At 39.6% G+C, this 18,383-nt stretch overlaps 1 protein-coding gene across 1 annotated transcript in view; it reads right to left on the reverse strand.

Annotated features, from left to right (window-relative positions):
* The window catches only part of BANP (BTG3 associated nuclear protein), a 138,331-nt gene that overhangs the window by 2,169 nt on the left and 117,779 nt on the right, over positions 1-18,383 (reverse strand). The window contains exon 11 of the mRNA XM_026857117.1: positions 2,944-3,087. Within this exon, the coding sequence (XP_026712918.1) occupies positions 2,977-3,087 (111 nt within the window). The 3' untranslated portion in view covers positions 2,944-2,976. The remainder of the gene's footprint in view (positions 1-2,943; positions 3,088-18,383) is intronic.

An 18,383-nucleotide genomic window follows, 5' to 3' on the forward strand; every position in this document is an offset into this window, starting at 1 on the left:
GGTGAATAGGTCTATCGTATTGCAAATTTGATAGCAGCTATTTTTTCAAGCGAACATCAAAGTTTTCTTTCCTGCTTGAGGAAAACTGTTTTGAAGTGAGATAATTTATCAAATAATAGCGACCACGGCAATGCTGAATATTTCTTCAACATTCAGACCAGAAGCAGAAGACTGCCCAAAGGGATGAGAAGCACACTTTAGATTTGGATTTTTGGATTTGGATTTGAGATTAGAAGCACACTTTAGATTTGATTTATTTTTTTTTCCCCCCCGAATCTAATAAAATTTACCACCAGCATATGAATTTGAGCGTAGAATTAATCTGAATATACTTTGTCATCATCACATTCTGTATTTCTAAATTTTGCAAGGTGCTGTAAGAATGCTATCGAGACGTGAAAAGAAGCCAAATGCACCTGATTCTAACAACACCTCCCTCCATACGGGCATTTGTAACTTTATGGCAGCCAAACACTGTTAATACACTAATAGCTTGTGTTTTCACATGTGGTTTAGGGTCACTACGAAACTGTCAGAATCCAAGCTATTAATACTTCTGGCTACAACTGATTTGCAAATACAAAATCTCCCACGAATACCCTGAAAACATCAAGTTGAAGTGCACACTGCCGTCTGCTCCAGCTGAAGTCAGAGAAGGGATTCATTTCGAACAGCCTCACTCCTACCTTCAGCTTTGCATGTGCAACTGCTCCCAAAGGCAGGGCTCTCAAGAAAAAAAAAAAGCTCAGAAAACTGGTATCTTGTTTTCAGACATTAAATAGATTCATACTTGTGGTGTTTCAAACATGGAATTTGTGTAGGGCATAGCATCCAGCCCAGGGGGATAATAAACTCCACTTTTGTAAGCTCTGATTGATAAATAGACACAAAATCATTGAGAACATCTCAGTACCTTGACCAACAACCATATGAAAACGGATGAAAATGTTGCTACAGCCTCACTGAGAGGGTTTTCTCTTGAGATAAAACTTTTTTCTTCAGATAGATCTTTCTAAAATGATGCAGGACTATTCCATAATTTCAAAAAAAAAAAAAAAAAAAAAAAAAGCTACTGAACTATCCATATAACTCAGAGTAATACAAATACCAAGTTGGTTTCTCCAATTCATTAACAGATCCTTAGCTTTTTAGTTTGTGTAAACTGAGGAAATATTTATGGCAAACTTATTTTTAGTCTTGTCTGTTTTTCCTTTCATACTCTTCTTATTTCACATTCCTTTTCTGCTTCTCTTCAGCTTTGTATAAATCTCTGTGGTTAACCACAATATTAAAACCTAACACGGTGCAAAGTGTCCCTGAGAGGAAAGTAACTCCTCTGGTAGCTGCCAGTCGTGTGGGAGATGGATGCTGATGTTTATAACCAAACTGCAGAACCTCCTGCCCGTTAGAGGTGCTACCTGAGAAGGGAGGACAGCCACGAAGAACAGACCCGGGAGAAAGTCTGTGGGAGGCAAATTTAAGAATTTCTCAGGCCTGGAGTGAGGACAGCAGCACAAGAACACCTCTCACAACCTGATGCCTATATGCTTTATTAATTGCTTGGGACCACCAGTACTTGAGGATTTACAAGAAGTAATTACAGCACAATCCCCGTAGCAATGTTCTTATTGCCCAGCGCGTTATTACAAGTGACTACGAATGAAATATTGAATTTAGTGCAGACACAAATCTAGCAGAGAGGGAAAAACAACTATTAAGGGCTCATCTACACAGGAAGATCAGCGTGCAGAGAACTCAAACGTAATCTTACAGCACACTCACATGCCAGGTAGTCTGGTCCTTTTTGGCAGGGAGTGTCCTTTTTCTGAAAAGCACTTTTGTAGCACCCAGGTGAGGAGCCAGCGTGGACGGGAGCAACTCAAAGAGTTCAGAGCTCCAGCCTCCCCACCAGCACCAGCCAACAACACGCAAAGCAGCCCCACCTTCTGTCCCAGGGCCTCTTCGCCACCGGGGCAATTGATGTGCTCTAACTTCACATATCCGCAGATCGCTTTGCTCATGGAAGAAGCACTAAGTACTTGAGTTTTGTTCACACAAAGTTTGGACAAGATTCCCTTAATTCACATCTGGAATTTTTTTTCTCCCCCTCAAAAGACTCACGATGCAAAATGCTCGTGCAGGTCAGAATTCTCTACAAAACTGGTGTGTATCAGACAAAATTCCACTCTAATATTGGCTGCTAAGGATATCATTATAGTTTGGCTAGCAAGTGACAGCTTATTTTTCACAGCCACTTGGCATTCTCTAGAAAAGGAGCCCACTACAGTGGGGTTCGTGGAAGAACGTGTAACCCTCTTCAGAAAAACTTCTGTCAAACGTTCTCTGTCAACAGTCTTGTGTTGTTGTCACCAGTCACAGCTTCAAGACGATGAGAAACTTTTTCTAGACTAAGGTACGTGGCTGTCCAAACTGCTTTGAAAAGGAAAAAACAAAAAGATAATTCCTCCACCGTAGCTGAGAGGATCAAGTGTTCACTTACAATTGCTAACATTGTGACTCCTGCGGGAAATCCAGGCTGTTGATCAAAATAACTGGAAAACTGCTGTTAGAAAGGGAATAGCATTTTTAAAAGAAGCCTCAGTCTGAAAAATACTTTTGGATAGACTCCAAGCGAGCTTTTTGCCCTGTCCTTCAACATGGCACTCAGCCTTCAAGGACACAGAAAAACAATGATGACCAAAATAACTACTCTCTGGAGGCACTGAGCAAGAACAGAGAAGTGGGAATAATCAAAGACCATTTATACCTTTAACAAAATGGTGTTTCTTATTGTAGATGTTTTGGTGTGGGGGTTTTTACAGTTTGGAAACAAATTCATAAACTCATTGGGACTGCAGTATTTGTGGATAGATACACAGTTCATCTGACAGATGTTCCAATCAAGTTAAGTACACTCAAATGGCAAAAAGATATATATACATACTTGATTAGTGGCAGAGTGATCTGTCACTGGTGTCAGCTGCACATACTGGACTTGGATATCACTCCCTTGAGCGGGGATCCGTCAACACCCCCCGACGCAGGCTCAGCAGAAGCAACAGCTATCAGCTGAGCGCCCTGCAACACCTGTGGGGAAAGCGAGGGAGAGCACAGCTTGTAAACAACCCCAGGCAGAAATGCATTACCCACCGTCTAACTGAAAACAGATGCCAAACCAAGGGCCGTTAAAAAGAAACACCAGAGAACTGGTCTATGGGTAACAGTTGCTTTCAATCATGTGGGTTTCCGAGAGGACATGGTACACATATGGAATGATTCCCAAACGAGAAGGTCACTACATTTTGCCTGATGTGATTCATAATTCTGTTAATGATTATGACAAAGTGGGAGAGAGTGTGTAGGTTACACCAAGAGGGTGATAATGTCAGTCACGCACAACAGCATCACTGGGTAACGCTTCGACTGTTACATGAACAGACACAGATCCACGTTGCTCCTTCTCACAGCCAAAGGCATTCAGCTTTTGACAATTTATTACAGTAATGTTTATATCCCTCTTGTATATGAAGGTACAGATTTAAGAATTACTGCTAATTAACACTTAATTTAAACAGATAGTCTTCACCAGTCAGATGCAGGTAAGTCCCCTGTAGGCATCAAAAACCAAAGAACACTTGATCCGCCTAAAAGTGCTTGCTTAAACACGCTGTGGTGATCAGACTAATTTTAATTTACTTCTTGAAACACCAATGAGAATAAATACATGTATGTAAACGATGACAAGTCCCCAATCTCATTGTTTAAATTCAGCTAAAATATACATATTCAGCACAGAGAAATTAAAACTGATGATTTTTAAACCATGGTATTTGAGCTGCACCGAACAAAAGACATCTTTGAAGTGAAGGAAAGAGAACAAAGAACAAAAATTACATTCTTAACAAAGGTTTCTTAACAAAGTATGATTTCTCAGCTGATCTGCGGGTGGGTGGCCATGAAGGAGTGGGTAGACCAGAACATCTCTAGGGAGTGTGGGAGGCAAAAGGAGTGACCTCCATAAATGACCTTCAGGGGTGTTGTCAGGATTTTATAGGGATCTTGGGTGTTCTGAGATACAGTCAGCATCACACTGTAAAAGGATGCTACATTTTGTTTTTACAGGAGTAAGAGAAATTATCTCATCCTACAGTATTTGTTTTGGAACTATGTGATACACACTGTCGGAACCACATCACAGTCTGTGCCACTGATTACCTGCAGGTCTTAAATGTCCATTTGTTCATTTATTTCTGAACAACAAACTTCAGAACGACTGTGAGTGACTGAACAAGCCCATCATCCTCGTATACAAACTGTTTTACGACAAAGAAGCCTAAAACTCGGAACACTACCAGCTCCCCTGGTTTATTGTATGTTCTCAGCTGAACACCTTCCATCGCACTCCAAAGTTACAGCACAGCCTTTTATAGCACACAGTGTGGAGGAGACCAAATAATTCTGTTATATGTTATACCAAACCTATTAGATTCCTAGTGATAATCTACCTTACCATCCTGCCTACAATAAAAAACCCCAGCAATACTTGCGTAAAATACTTTTTGCTGTCGAATTACACTTCCCTATTGGTTCCATGCAGATGGTGATGTGCTTTTCCCATTGTGTCTTCCTGCTGGATAAACTATTTGTACATCAGCTTTCATTCACAAAGAGATGGGAAGCGTTTTTACAGGATGTAATGATGAAGCTGAGCTAGTTTTCAGAGGTAAAATGGACAATACGCCAGCATCAGCAGGGGCTGACAAACCCAGGTATCTATGAAGTTCCACTGACAAGGTCACAGATTGATGGCTGCTGCTCCATTTCCCCCAACTACCCAGATTAAAACCAACTCAGTTAAGCTTAAACATGCTCCAATCCCAATTCCAGATGAGAGCAGTGACAGTTACATACAGTGTGCCTGGTTTCCAGTTGTGTAGTATTAAAAAAATCAGATTAATAAGTTGGAGAGATAAGACATCATTATAAAAGTCACAATTAATACAGGTTTCCTTCTTGGTCATATCCTGCTTGTGCAGACCCCAAGGACTCCCTGTTCAATAATGGAAGGTGAGTGGCTAAGCAAGACAGATTCATGTCCACTAGTGTTATGTCAAACTTTTGGGGTTTTGCAAACCGGGTGACTGGCTCTAAAATGAATATACTAATATGTTTATCCTCTACCAAGAGCTGCCTTTGTATTGTTCCTATAGCTAGAAAACATGTTAGGATGCTTGAAAGTCAGGAAAAGGCTGTTTTTCAAAACTAAGAACCATTTTACTTCTTTAGGCTTCTCTTTCTCCATTTGCTCACCATGCACAATCTACTTAATACCTGTTTAAAAATCACTTTTTAAAAAAAAATGAAAGAATCCGTCTGGACTTTGAAAACTAAAAGAACAACAATCTCATGCTGAAAAAGACTTTTTAATATTTTCCACTTAATACTTGCTAACATTAATAGCTGTCTTAGATTTCATTAAATACTGCCTAGTTTGTTATTGTGGCATAACTGGCTATATAATCAGTCACTAAACAAATGAGAACAAAAGCAAGAACAGGGAAAAGATCCCAGTCTTAAATTAAACCATCTGACTGAACTTTAAATGAAGTAACGAGCAACAAGCTCTTCTTAATATCTGAGGAGTTTATATACAGCACTGAAAATAATGATTGTTTTGCATAGACTGTTTTCTATTGCAATTACTGTAGAGCTTCTGAAATTAAGATACAAATGGATGAGAGCAGGAGGGGAGAACTGCCATCTTTACACACACGCTCCCCCTTTTTATTTGGAAAGGGATTTGGAAATAAAGCTGTTTCTGTAGTCTCAGTGGCATAGTACCTCGTGTTTAATCTGCTGAGCCAAAGAGAGGATCAACCCAATCTCAGGCTCAGCCTGGAACATTGATCCCACTTTGTATGTCTGAACACCTGTGTCAAACGGGACAGGACGATGACCTGCAGTTTACTAAAGATATCACTTAACTAATCACACTGTATTCATAAGATAACACAATTTATCATGAATCTCAGGCACATCCAGATAAGAAAATCCAACTGAACTGACATTAAAAACAGCCATAAATTACATTTTCTCTAAGCATACTGAAGATTATGATAAATTTACTACAGTTCTTAGTTTAAAAATATGCCAGAAGTTTGTTATGCTGAAGAACTATGACTGATGTCACCCTTTCTACTTCTCACAAACAGCAGTACTGATAAATATTTTGTTCAGAAAAAGCCCAGCTCGAGTGGCAAGTTCGATTATAGTCCTTGGACTCTCCTCGCATTTGCAAAACTTTTCTTCCACAGTATGCACAGTGCCTTATAAATACAGATATCCCCATTTCCTTTAACACAGGGGAGAAAGGTCCCATGGGAAGAAATTATCACAGAATACATGTTGACAGAAAGACAGACAGATACAAACAAACACAATAAAGGACAGAGTCCACAGAGTGGATTTAAGTGGATTGAACACACTCTCTAATCAGTATGACCATGCTTCCCCAGATAAAAGCAGGATTTAGTTTCACCCTGTAACTTCAATCAGCCTCATCTAATAGTTTTGTTCTGTTTGTGTCACAAGTTTTATAGCAAGCTATAGCAAGGCTGCAAAAATGAAAGACGTCAAGGGATCAACAACCTTCCATACCATGGGATTTGTGGAGCAGTTGGGTAGCGGAGCCTTTCACAACGGGGCAGGTACAAATACATGGCTTTTCTTTGGCTGCTCACTTGAGTTCCAGACCAACACTTTCACTTTGGAATTCTTACCTGCCCTCGACCTTAAAATAGAAGAGTTGTACCAAAAAAAAAAATTCAATCTGCCCTGAAAATGAACCACTGTCCCCAATTCCACTGGGCTTCTCTAACATCCTGCCTTGCTGGTCCAACCAGGTAACAGAATATGGTTAAGCTGAAAAATAATAAACTTCACTTCTAACAAAACGGATTAATTCATGCTCTTACACACATACAGAACAACCTTAAGCACCCTTCCCCTTAACTTCAGCACAAAAAGCACAGAGTATCTGACACGGAGTGTTGCTCAAGCTAACTCAGGCCAGCGAGAGTTGAAGTCAAGGTTGAAATCCTAAAAAAGAGTGCCTTTAAGATTAACAAGCAGACCAAAAAATGTTGGGGTTTTTTAAAAATAATTCAGTGGAGTATTTAGAAAAAGTACATTCGGTCATCTACTACTGCTTGCTGTCAGTGGTAAAAAGTTGTCGTGAGAGTGACAAGCCCTTTGGCTCTCACGGCGCCGGAGCCCGCACTTCACCTTGCACAATATCTCCGCTGCGAGCGTAAGCAACTGCAGAGCTGCAACAGAGCAGCTCGCTCACTGCTTCTGCTCCTTCAGCTGGCAATTCCAACCACGGAGACACGCTTTCCCCAAATAGAAAAACCTAGTGAAAAACGTTTCTTAAGAAAAATCAGAATACTTTAGGAAATATCTGTAAGATGGTTGAGAATATCTTTGAGATGTATCTCTGAAGGCTTCAAAGCTGCCAATGCTCTCGAGCATGTTTTGTGACCTGGCCTGATCTTTATAAGCTTTCGTGTCCCAAACCTTGTTGCCTCGAAGGTCACCGTTTACCACATCGCACGGGGACCCTGGTGAAGACAACTTGCCTAAATTAAAAGGCAAGCATGAGCGAGCCCCTTCTCTCACTACTCCCACCACTTTCAGAATAAGAAAGTGTTCCCCAACACCCTCAGACAGAGATACAAATGCATTTCTTAGTTTTAATTTTAAATGATCTTGGAAACACCGGAAGGAAAAGTACTTTGTTCGGATGTTTAAAATGAAGTGTGAACTCTTGGCATTGGTTGTGAATACAGAACCACAGTCTATCTGACCAACCATTTATTTTCCTTAAAGCTCTATAAAGCTTTCAGTGAGAGACACAAACCTGCGGGATTTGATGAGATGAGCGAAGGGACAGACAGCTGCCTCCTACCCACCCAAAGCACATGGTGCCCATACGCACGTCCTCCATCCCTCCCTACAGCAGCGTTACACAAACCCAGGCTTCCTCAGCAGCAGCACGGACCCTTGCAGTGGTATCCCACTGACCCCAATCTTGCCTCTTTGTTTGGGCTTTTTGTTCCTTTTTCCCCTTCCCTCTCTACCATTTTTCCTCTAGCATTCTCTCTTCAAAGTCTTGATGATCGAGGCCATGCAGCTTTTGAGCCTGAAAGTCCTGCATTTCTATTTTTCATGCCTTTTTCTGTAAGATGCTTGCCATGTAAAATGTAATAATAGAATTAGTATTAATAATGAAACCAGCTTCTTTCTCTGCTCCCTTCCATTCCATTTAAAGACCATTTTAGCCCATAACTAAGAGTTCCCATGTAACGTTCAACTGCCAGGGCAGGAAATAAAAAATTTTTTAAAAAGATTAAAATGTAATAGGTTTTCCTTCAGTTTCTTCCAAAATTTCTCAAGCATAGTTTCCAACCATGGTTCAATTCATATCACGTCCTCTGCTGATTTTACTTATCACCAAGAATTACTCTTCTAGCAGCCCATAAGAGAACTTTCCTCTAGACCCCAACCTTCAAAAACAGATCACTGTTTTGGGATAGCTGAAGGTTGCTTACCAAAAAAGCCCATTCCTCAGTCTGGTTCTTGCCAGATTGAGCCTTCTAAAACATATTCTTGCTACTGTTGTGAGCTTTTTTATTAATCTAGGCAAGCACATATGTTTGCCTACCTATAAAAAGCTGAAAAACAAGACACATTGGGATTTTGGTGTCTTTTTTCCATCATTTCTTCCCATTTCTACTACAGGAATGCAATAAAAGATTATGTTTCTTTAAAAAAAAAAGTTTTCAAATCACTGGAAGACTGGTTATTTATAGGAGGTTCACATCTGAAAATCCCGTAACACTTACAGCCAGCAAGTAACCATTTCAGCAACTATTGCACAAAAGAAATGAATTGTGCATAGGAAAAAGGAAAGATCTCAGTGATATGCTCTAGCTAAAACACTGATAGAAAGGACAGTTATGGGTTTAGATGATTCCTAGGAAACAAAAAATTAAGAAAATACCTGGTCCTACACTGCCATTCATCACTGATGGCAAAACTACATGAATAGCAAACACAGCTCCCTCAAATGATAAGAAGTTCTGCTGATAAACATGTTCACTTAAATAAAATAACTCCCTCTAGTTGATCTTTTCAGTCTTAAAGTTTTCTTCATGGAATCTTAAGACTAAAAACATCCACTGTCTTCAGTACCAATGAAACATTTATTTAGTGGATTTACAGGTTTAGAGACGAGTTTACTTGGTATAACTAGATTCTATATTTAGGTGCAAAACTCAAAACTTCTTTGTATCAGAAATTAATGAGGTCCTGGAAAACAAACATCAGAGACTCAGACTAATCAAGGTCTCCATCACTTTGGCATTTACTAATGAATTAACTCTGTCCCAGCTGAAACCAGGACAACAGGCAAAGCAGAATGCCAGAATGGAGCTGTATGAAAAAAACCCAAGATTTCCTTCCACAAGATTGTCTTTTGTAGTTTTTAATTTCACTTGATGAAGTAGAGCGCAAGACCCAACACTCAGAACAAATCCAGTGTGGAGGATACTAAAGCATAAAGGAAAAGCAGTGAGATGATCTACTTTACACTCCCTCTTTAAGCCACCAGTTCAGTTGAACCAAGGTCAAATGTACTGAAAACCTCATGTCTGATGGTGGCTCATACAAACTTATTTTGGTGATTTTACAGTCCAGTTGCAATAAAATTCAAGTATTAATGTGACAAAGAGTGGCAGCAAAGGACAGACCGACCTAACTGTAGTCGAAGAAGCAATCCTCTTCATGTTAAGATTAAGCAGCATTATTTGAAAACCACTGTAACCTTGCGCTCTATTAATCTATCCCACATGTATATAAAGTAAGAATGCGTATAGCCTGATGATGTGTTATCTTTCCAAAGAAATCAATTCACATTCAACCTTGATAAGAATTACAAGACAGTTTTAAGGATTAAGTTTTGTCTTCCAAACTTTTCAAAATATTAACAGCAATAAAAGACTGGAAGTTCCGCTTCCAAAAAGATAAGGAAGACAGATGGCCCACAGCGTTGCAGAGAGTATCTGCAGCTTTTCTCTCTCAGTAACTAGTGATGAGAAGCATACAGAGGTGTGAGGAAGCACATGGAAGATGTAACCCGTCCTTTAGATCATTTATTGGCAACCCTTTTTTAAGCAGATGTCTCCAAAATTAGGAGGCCTCTTTTCTTTTTAGGGTGCCTTTATGGCTGCTGCATGTCCGACTTCAAACTATACTAAGATCGCACTAAAGGAAGGAAAAAGCCACAATATATACCACTCACATTTTTTTCCAAAATAATTACATACATTAATTTCTTATTTTTCAAGCTGAACTTGTTCTGATTATAATTTCATTACCACCAGCATCAACACAAGAGAAAAAGCCTCTAGGCCATAATGTGTTTTTCTATTCTACCGTTACAAAGGGCTGATCATTGTCTAGTTTTTCTTACATGGCATAAATTAAAGACGCTTACACAAAGCAATTTCCATGAAAACCATCGCTGCTTTTTGAAGTGTAACATCTCTTTCAGAAGCCATCCCGTCTTTATTTTAAATACTTCAACTCTTCTGTGTCTTCTCATTGCTCCCTACAGTAAAAGGTTTGGGAGATGTAGGACAGGATTTTATCCTGTCACACAGGTCACCAAACATTCACCAGCAAAAAAAAAACCAATCCTGGAATATTTGTTCTTAGAAAAATACACTACTTTGCATCTAGCTTTATTAAAAGGCAGGTTGAGTCAATCATATCTAGCAATCTAGGTCAGAGTGTAAAAATGACCTGTTACTTTCATTACACTGCCATTTACATATCACTAATTATTCATTTTCTTTCATATCTTTGATTAAAATACTGAATAGCATTAGTCCAATATATTTGTGGGCAAAGACCAGAAAATACAAATTGGAAGGCTTAAAATTACTTTTTGCAATTTATCAACTCGATTCTTTCAAATAAATTTAACACTGGCTTCAATCATTTGCCATAGGGCTACATTTTCAAATGATTGGAAATACAAAGCAAATAAGTACGCTGTCAATCAAGCTGACAAAAACAAGCCCATTTTTAATAAGATAATGCTGATTCACATTAAGCATGCTAACGTTTTAATTCTTTACTAATTACCTTCTAAACACTTCCTCTGAACTGAGCATATTTCACCGATTTAAAAACACGCTCCTCATAACGTCTGTGCCAGACAACTGATGCCAAAGACAAAATTTGGCTCCGATGTCCCCATGCAGGTAGGGACTGGGCTATGCAGATACAAATGGAGGGGGAAAAAAAAAAAAAAAAAGAGATCTGAGAGACCCAGCAGTAGTGAAGCAACTACCAAAGCTGGAGTCCCCAGATCACGTATCTTGTTGGCAGTTTCCATCACCCAAAATCAAATTGTTCCACTCACCTGTCCTCAAACATTCCAGCACTGTATGATAAGGGTTTTGCCAAAAATTACACTGCAAGGGCTTTGGTAACTTTAAGGTAATATATTCCCATTAACATTCCAATATGTTTCTTTTGGAATAAAAGTATGTTTGATTAAGGGTACCTGGAAACCAAAATAAAAAGGACCCACTGCTCTTAAAGATTAGGTTATCATTCTGAAGTTAATGATCTAGTTCATAAAGCTTTACTCATTCCTTACTCCAACAACAACCTGTATCTAAATTTGATATTTATTTCCTATATAAAATGTGCCAATACAAAAATAAATTCAGCATATATAAAAGTCTAATATATAGCAGTTCACAGAGAGAGGAACTCTCCCTGCTGTGTATTTCTAAGTGTGCTGAATGAACCGTGCAAAATGTGACCTTAAATCTGTCAAAACTTCATTAACTAACACCCCTACAGAGTCATATAACTGAGAGCACCTCCTTTAAATTCCCCAAACTAAAAGGCATGAAAAGCGAAACTGATTTCAGCTCTACCAAGTGTGGAAAAATGAAAACAATAATTCCAGAATACGTTTTTATCAGCGGCATTATTTCCTTGCATAACAAATAATAAACCATCTCATCTGCTTTTACTTTGAGTATATACCACAGCACAGATCTACTCAGTAATGTCTACTCTGAGATTCCCCTCATGCGCCTGCACGAAACCTGGAGAAACGCATGAACACAGACTGCAGCTATTGTGGTTACTTAAATAAACTTTACAAAAACGTCTATCTTTCTGGCTACTGCAGTTGGATTGAGCTAGATAAGTGAGGGCAAGTTGTGGCTTAGTGTATTTAAACCATCTGCATCTTCAAAAGCCCTTTCCCTGCACACCACCTTGCTTCCCCAGAGCTGCGTTTCAGGGATCCCCCCCCCCAAGGGCTCAGCGAGCCCCAGGACCAAGCCTCTGCCTCCAAAGACTGATGCTATGCAGCAAAGCCACCAACACTTTCCAGCACTGTGGTTTTAGGGAGAGTAGCAGCCACCAGCGAAATGCTGTAACAGGCCCTGAGCAAAGAAAAATGAGATACACACAACTGAGGGAAGTTTTCAAAGCGAAAGCATGGCAGAGGGTCATGATCTTTATTAACATTCCCTGTACGAGCTTTTTTTCTTTCCCCCCCAAAAAATAATTTTTCCTTAAAAATTACCAAGAAATATTCTGAGGTCTTTGAAAAGTGCTCACATCTAATTAGGTAAATAAACTGGAGAAATATAAAGCACAGAAAAAACCCCAAATTAATATGCCTTTTTTAAAAAAGCACCTGCTCTCTCCATCACTGGCCCTCTGACCCTTTCCCTAAGCACAGTCCAACAAAAATAAGCAATCTGACCCATTATTTTCCACATACAGTATTTAAAAAACAAATAATGCCTGAAAAACACATGAGGCTCATGATTTTTGTCCAGGTTAAATGCATCCTGCCTGAATTTAAGTGAACACCTGAAAACAAATGTGCAGTTGTTAAAAGTACCTCGCACTTTTACTGGGTCAACACACAGATCCTCGCATGGGAAGCTGAGGGTCCCTCAACAGACTAACGGCTCCTTTGAGAAGTGGTTAGTGTTGAATACAAAAGGGTAATCAGTGTAATTAAAACTTTATCTGTGAAGTATTAAGCCAGCTGAAAGGGATGTAAAGTTAATTATTAGAAATACAAGCCTAAATCAAGCTTTGTATCATGTGATCTAAATACAATGAGATTATATGAAATCCTGTATGTAAGCAGTTTGCATTTACATGAGCAGTAATTTATTTTATCTCAAAATCACAGGTAGACAGAGAGTAATGTATGCAATGTTGTGGGCCCCTCACCCCAAAAAGGCCATTGAATGACTCGAGCGTGGCCAGAGAAGGGCAACGGAGCTGGGGCAGGGTCTGGAGCACAGGTCTGCTGGGGAGCGGCTGGGGGAACTGGGGGGGTTCAGTCTGGAGAAGAGGAGGCTGAGGGGAGACCTCCTGGCCCTCGGCAACTCCCTGCCAGGAGGGGGCAGAGAGGGGGGATGAGTCTCTGGAGCCAAGGCCCCAGCGCCAGGCCCCGAGGGAATGGCCTCAAGCTGCCCAGGGCAGGGTCAGGCTGGCTCTGAGGAAGGATTTCTGTGCAGAAGGGGCTGTTGGGCGTTGGAATGGGCTGCCCAGGGCAGGGGGGAGTCCCCGGGATCCCTGGAGGGGTTGAAGAGTCGGGCTGAGCCAGCGCTGAGGGATCTGGGGGAGTTGGGAACTGTTAATGTTGGGTTGATGGTTGGACTGGATGATCTTCAAGGGCTTTTCCAACCTAGGCAGTTCTGTGATTCTGCATCTGCCAGCAGGAACAGGTAACAAAGCAAAGAAAGAGGTATTGTCTCAAGATGCTTTGGGGTCACATCCCATAGGAGCCAATTGGGGTCCTTCCTTTGACTTCAAGTAGAGATGGGTTCAGACCCTATAAAAAGATGTAAAATACACCACAAACAAACCACAGACTTCCACTGAAGGGACACTTTAAGCTAGCACATATGCAAAACTTCATTAGAATTAATTGGTGGTTCAACTACAGATGTAATTTCAATAAAAAATTACTTGGTTATGGAAAGAAGAGTTTCCTCATGTAAATTCACCGTATCCAATTAAAGAGGCTGCGTGGAAGTAGGAGGCTTGTAAGTAAATCCATATCGCACATCTGACTCATCTTTTCTATGAAGATGCTCTTAGTGAATCGCCCACCAAGGGAAACTTCTCAAAACAACCTTGTGGTTAACTGAAAACGCTTTTCAAATGCTGCACTTCCCAAACCATAACCTACAGTTTCATCTCAGTTGTAACACAAAAAGCAGTCTGACGTACCTGCACCTGCCAGAGTTCTCTAAATTACGTAGTTTTAGTCGTTTGTGCCCAGGTTCTCTGAAGGCAAGGCTTTGGTTAATCAATCTATTTCCTGGTGAGTCAATGTTTTATATCATACAAGCTACATGCACGCTTATGGAGCTGTGACTGCCAGGTAATCAGCCCAGCAAAAATTATTTCATATATCCCAATCAGCTTTTGGCAAGGAAAAAAAAAAAGACAGAAATCGTAACTAAGCATTTCAGCTCAGCTTTTGACATTCTATTAAAACTTAAAAAATCTTTTAAGTTAATTCAATCTAAGAACAGTAAATATTATTCAAATCTATGCAATTGCAACACATTGTGATGAAATGGCTTATTGTTAGCAGTAAGTATGGTAAAATTGATGGAACTACTTCCAGAAGGAAGATTTTTCAAGAGTGGACAATTAAATCTCTCTATGATAATTCACTATTTTGAGCAATATTAAAGAAGCCTTTGGCTTCTTTTTTTTTTTTTTCCCCCAACAGAATGTTATTTTTGGGTTTTATTCAACATACAACTGAGTGCTATTAAGAAATGGCTGGATCGTTCAGAGAAAAATACTACAGTGTCAAAAAATCTTACTAAACTCTAGCTGCCGAGTGCAAAAGCTCAAGAAACAAGTTGTACATGAGTGACCCAGACTCCCTCCAACTGACCAGCACTGATAAAGGTTATTCGAGTGAATAATAAATGGTGACTCACACAGCATCTGTCTGGTGGGAAATTTTTTGTTGTGACATAACCTAGCCAAGAGGGAGAGGGTAACTCCGTCCTAAAAGGACTGTCTTGCTTTACATTTTTATGTGACAAGTCCCTGCTAGTCTAATAAATGTAAACACGGCTTTAAATGTCACTGTGCTGGTCCCATCCCTCCAGTCTCAAATTCCTGATGGGATTAGTTATGCTCAAAACAAAAGGTCAAGAAAAATGCTGAAGTACTTGCAGCACTTACTATGAAATTCTGCTAAAGTCTTCAGGCAATTTCAGCAGAAAGAGCATTCAATCCTTTTAGAAATAACTTAAAACTAAAAGTTGGACTCAGTGCTGATGAGAGGGTACATCTCCTCCAATGAGGCTAGTAGTAAATATGCCACTTATAAAATAGTAAGACCAGATCGCTGAGGATCTACCAGAATCATACACATCTGTTATTTTGCTTTAAAATGTCTAAAACAATTTAAAAAAAAAAAAAAAAAAAAAAAAAAGAGACATTTGGGGGGAACTGCAAATGTTTACATCATAACTGGCAGTGATTTTTTTGTTTTATATACTAGCAAAATAACATCTGAAAGTTTGGCTCTTGTTGCTAGGGTAACAAAACACTGCTCCTACCGTACACTGCAGGATCCTATTAAGTTGGAGAAATATGGATGGGAAAAAAAGCACATGCAACAACAGCATGAGCCTTTTATACACAGAGGAACAGAAAAGTTCTCTTATTGCAACGTCCAGGAAAAGTCCTAATGAAAAGAAAATGAATATACTACCTCCTGCACTTTAATTATGAAATGAGGTAATCAGCTCCGTTTATATCAATCAGTATCAGAAGTACATAATGGCTTCAAAAGAAAAGCAGATGAAGAATGGTAGGAGCAACCACAGTCAGGAGGAGTTAACTGTAACGGTGCCTGAACTATAAATCAGAAGTTGGAGAACGTTGTAAGGCAGTACTTGTCAAATAAAGAATACTTAAATAAAGCAGTACTCCCGAGAATTACCTGAATTGCATTAGTAAGTTTCTTACAGAAACTTGCACAAAAAATTAACACCGTAGACATAATTCAAGATAAAAATCCCAGGAAGGACAAGAAAAACTGTAAACTTGACACAAGTTAGAGAGCAGGTTCAAAGACTCCGAGTTTTTTGCCCTGTAACAAACCGACGACCCAAGGGAAGATGCTCTCTGATTGGCATGGACAGGAAAGGAATCCAGAACTTCAAAGGGTCTCAGTCTTCCTTAGCTTCGCCTTGCCACCCAAATCTCAAGACAGACAGGGGTCTCGGAATGGTTTGGGTTGGAAGGGTCCTTAAGGATCATCCAGTTCCCCCCCCCGTCACGGACAGGGACACCTTCCACTAGACTTGGGTTGCTCAAAGCCCCGCCCAACCTGGCCGTGAACCCTTCCATAAACACAAGGAGCTTTATTCATCTTACAGTGGGGTATAAGGTTTATAGGGGGAATACGTACTCCAGAATTTAGGCTAGAAATAAACATACGACGTGGCTGGTTTCCAGAATGAAAAACATACAAGACCACCTGGACTACTCAGGATACCCCTACAAAAGCTTAAAGGATATCAGTAGGAAAAGCATTAAAATACGCAACTATATCCCTAATTTTGCCTTTTATCTACTAATAAAGTTCATATAAAAAGAATCCAAAATAACGGAAGCTTTATCTACTTCATTTAAATTATTCACACCCAACAAGTGTCGCTGTGAACTGCTCGGCGTGTTCCAATGATGACCAAAACTAAAAGCAGATGTAATGTATATTAGAAGCTATATATCATGTTCCACCTTAGAAAATCTTACGCTTCACGTCAAAAGCATTTTCAAACTATAGTTCCCAAACAAAAAGAATTACGAAAAATGATTGATTTCTTTCATTAAAGTGGATGTTCTTCTCTATATCCGCTGTCGTTTCGAAAACTATCACCTTTTTGACAGATTTAATGTTAGACTAACACAAATCCCCATCCTCTGACTTCCACCAAAGTCCACAGATAAGACATCAGTTATATATATTTCTCTCCACATGAAGCCATACCGTTTCTACTTCGCTTCTCCATCAGAAGCCTGCTCAGTAACGTAACTTCACATGTGCTTTCTCTTTAGTCAATGCACGAAGTGGACAAATGTTTCTAATACCCTGGAGAAGAGCTTGGGAATTGGTGCTTCTTTCACACCAGCCTCTGCAGTGATGCAAACATGCTTTTTCTAATTTAAAGTCATAAAATGAAAATGAGTCCTAACAGTGTCGGTTTGTTCGACTAAGTTGTGTACTACATGTTATGGTACTGCAGATGATACTTTGCTAATTTTGCAAATGAATTCCTGGTTACTGAATTAATTTCCTCCTTTATTCGTTTTTCTCAAGTTGGAGCCAGTAACGTGACATTTAAGTATCGTACAGATTCTTAAAAATGTGAATTGCCAGTTACATTCCACATTGAGAACACTAGTAAAATCATTTTTCTGGTAGTGATTTTTTTTTTTTGCCTGCATGTATTAGCCTACGGCATGAAGTTCTGCATGGGAAAGCATTTTCAGAGAAACTAATATTACAGATGATAACCAAAACTTTGCTGTTTAAATTCAGAACAAAGAAGAAGATGAAGTGATTGTTTATCCACTTCACTTCCTGCATTGCTTAGAAAACTGTATCAAGTCATTCTAAACACATTAGGTAACACATACACCCTGTTCTGCTATAAATCATTAAAATATCTTTGCTTTCGGGGTGGAAAACAATTGGCACAGTAGTTGAGTGCCTGTTCTCCCCTGTGAATTAAACTTCAACCATATGTCTACTGTCAGGGCAATTTTACCCTTCAAGAGCACCAGCCTCGGTGGTTCTCCAAGGATTTGTGCGCTTCTCTGCCTGCGCTGTGTCACTTCTCGTCCATTCGTTTACCATTTGTGTTCATTTTCCACCTCAGTGAAATCCATGGCAGGCGGTTACGTCGGGATGTAATTACAAGAACCATCCATCAGTAACGCAGCCTCCGAATCCTCTGCTGTAGAGCTGAAAGTTGCACCTATGTGGAGCTTCCAGACATTAATGGCCTGTGGTTGAACTTAAATCAGGGTCTCCCATACGGCAAGACGTTTTGCTACCAGCTGAGCCTCCAGGCCAGCCAAAGGTCTTTACTTTCTGAAGCCATATCCAGATAGCATTTGCATACATGTTAAACTTTCCGATCATCATTTGGATTGTTTTTTTTTTTTTTAAATGCATTTTTGAACAACTCTCAATTTCTTCTTTTTTTTTTTTTTTTTTTTTT

This window comes from Athene cunicularia (genome assembly GCF_003259725.1).
Source record: "Athene cunicularia isolate RWA chromosome 11 unlocalized genomic scaffold, athCun1 chr11_part2, whole genome shotgun sequence".
Lineage (NCBI taxonomy): Eukaryota > Metazoa > Chordata > Aves > Strigiformes > Strigidae > Athene > Athene cunicularia.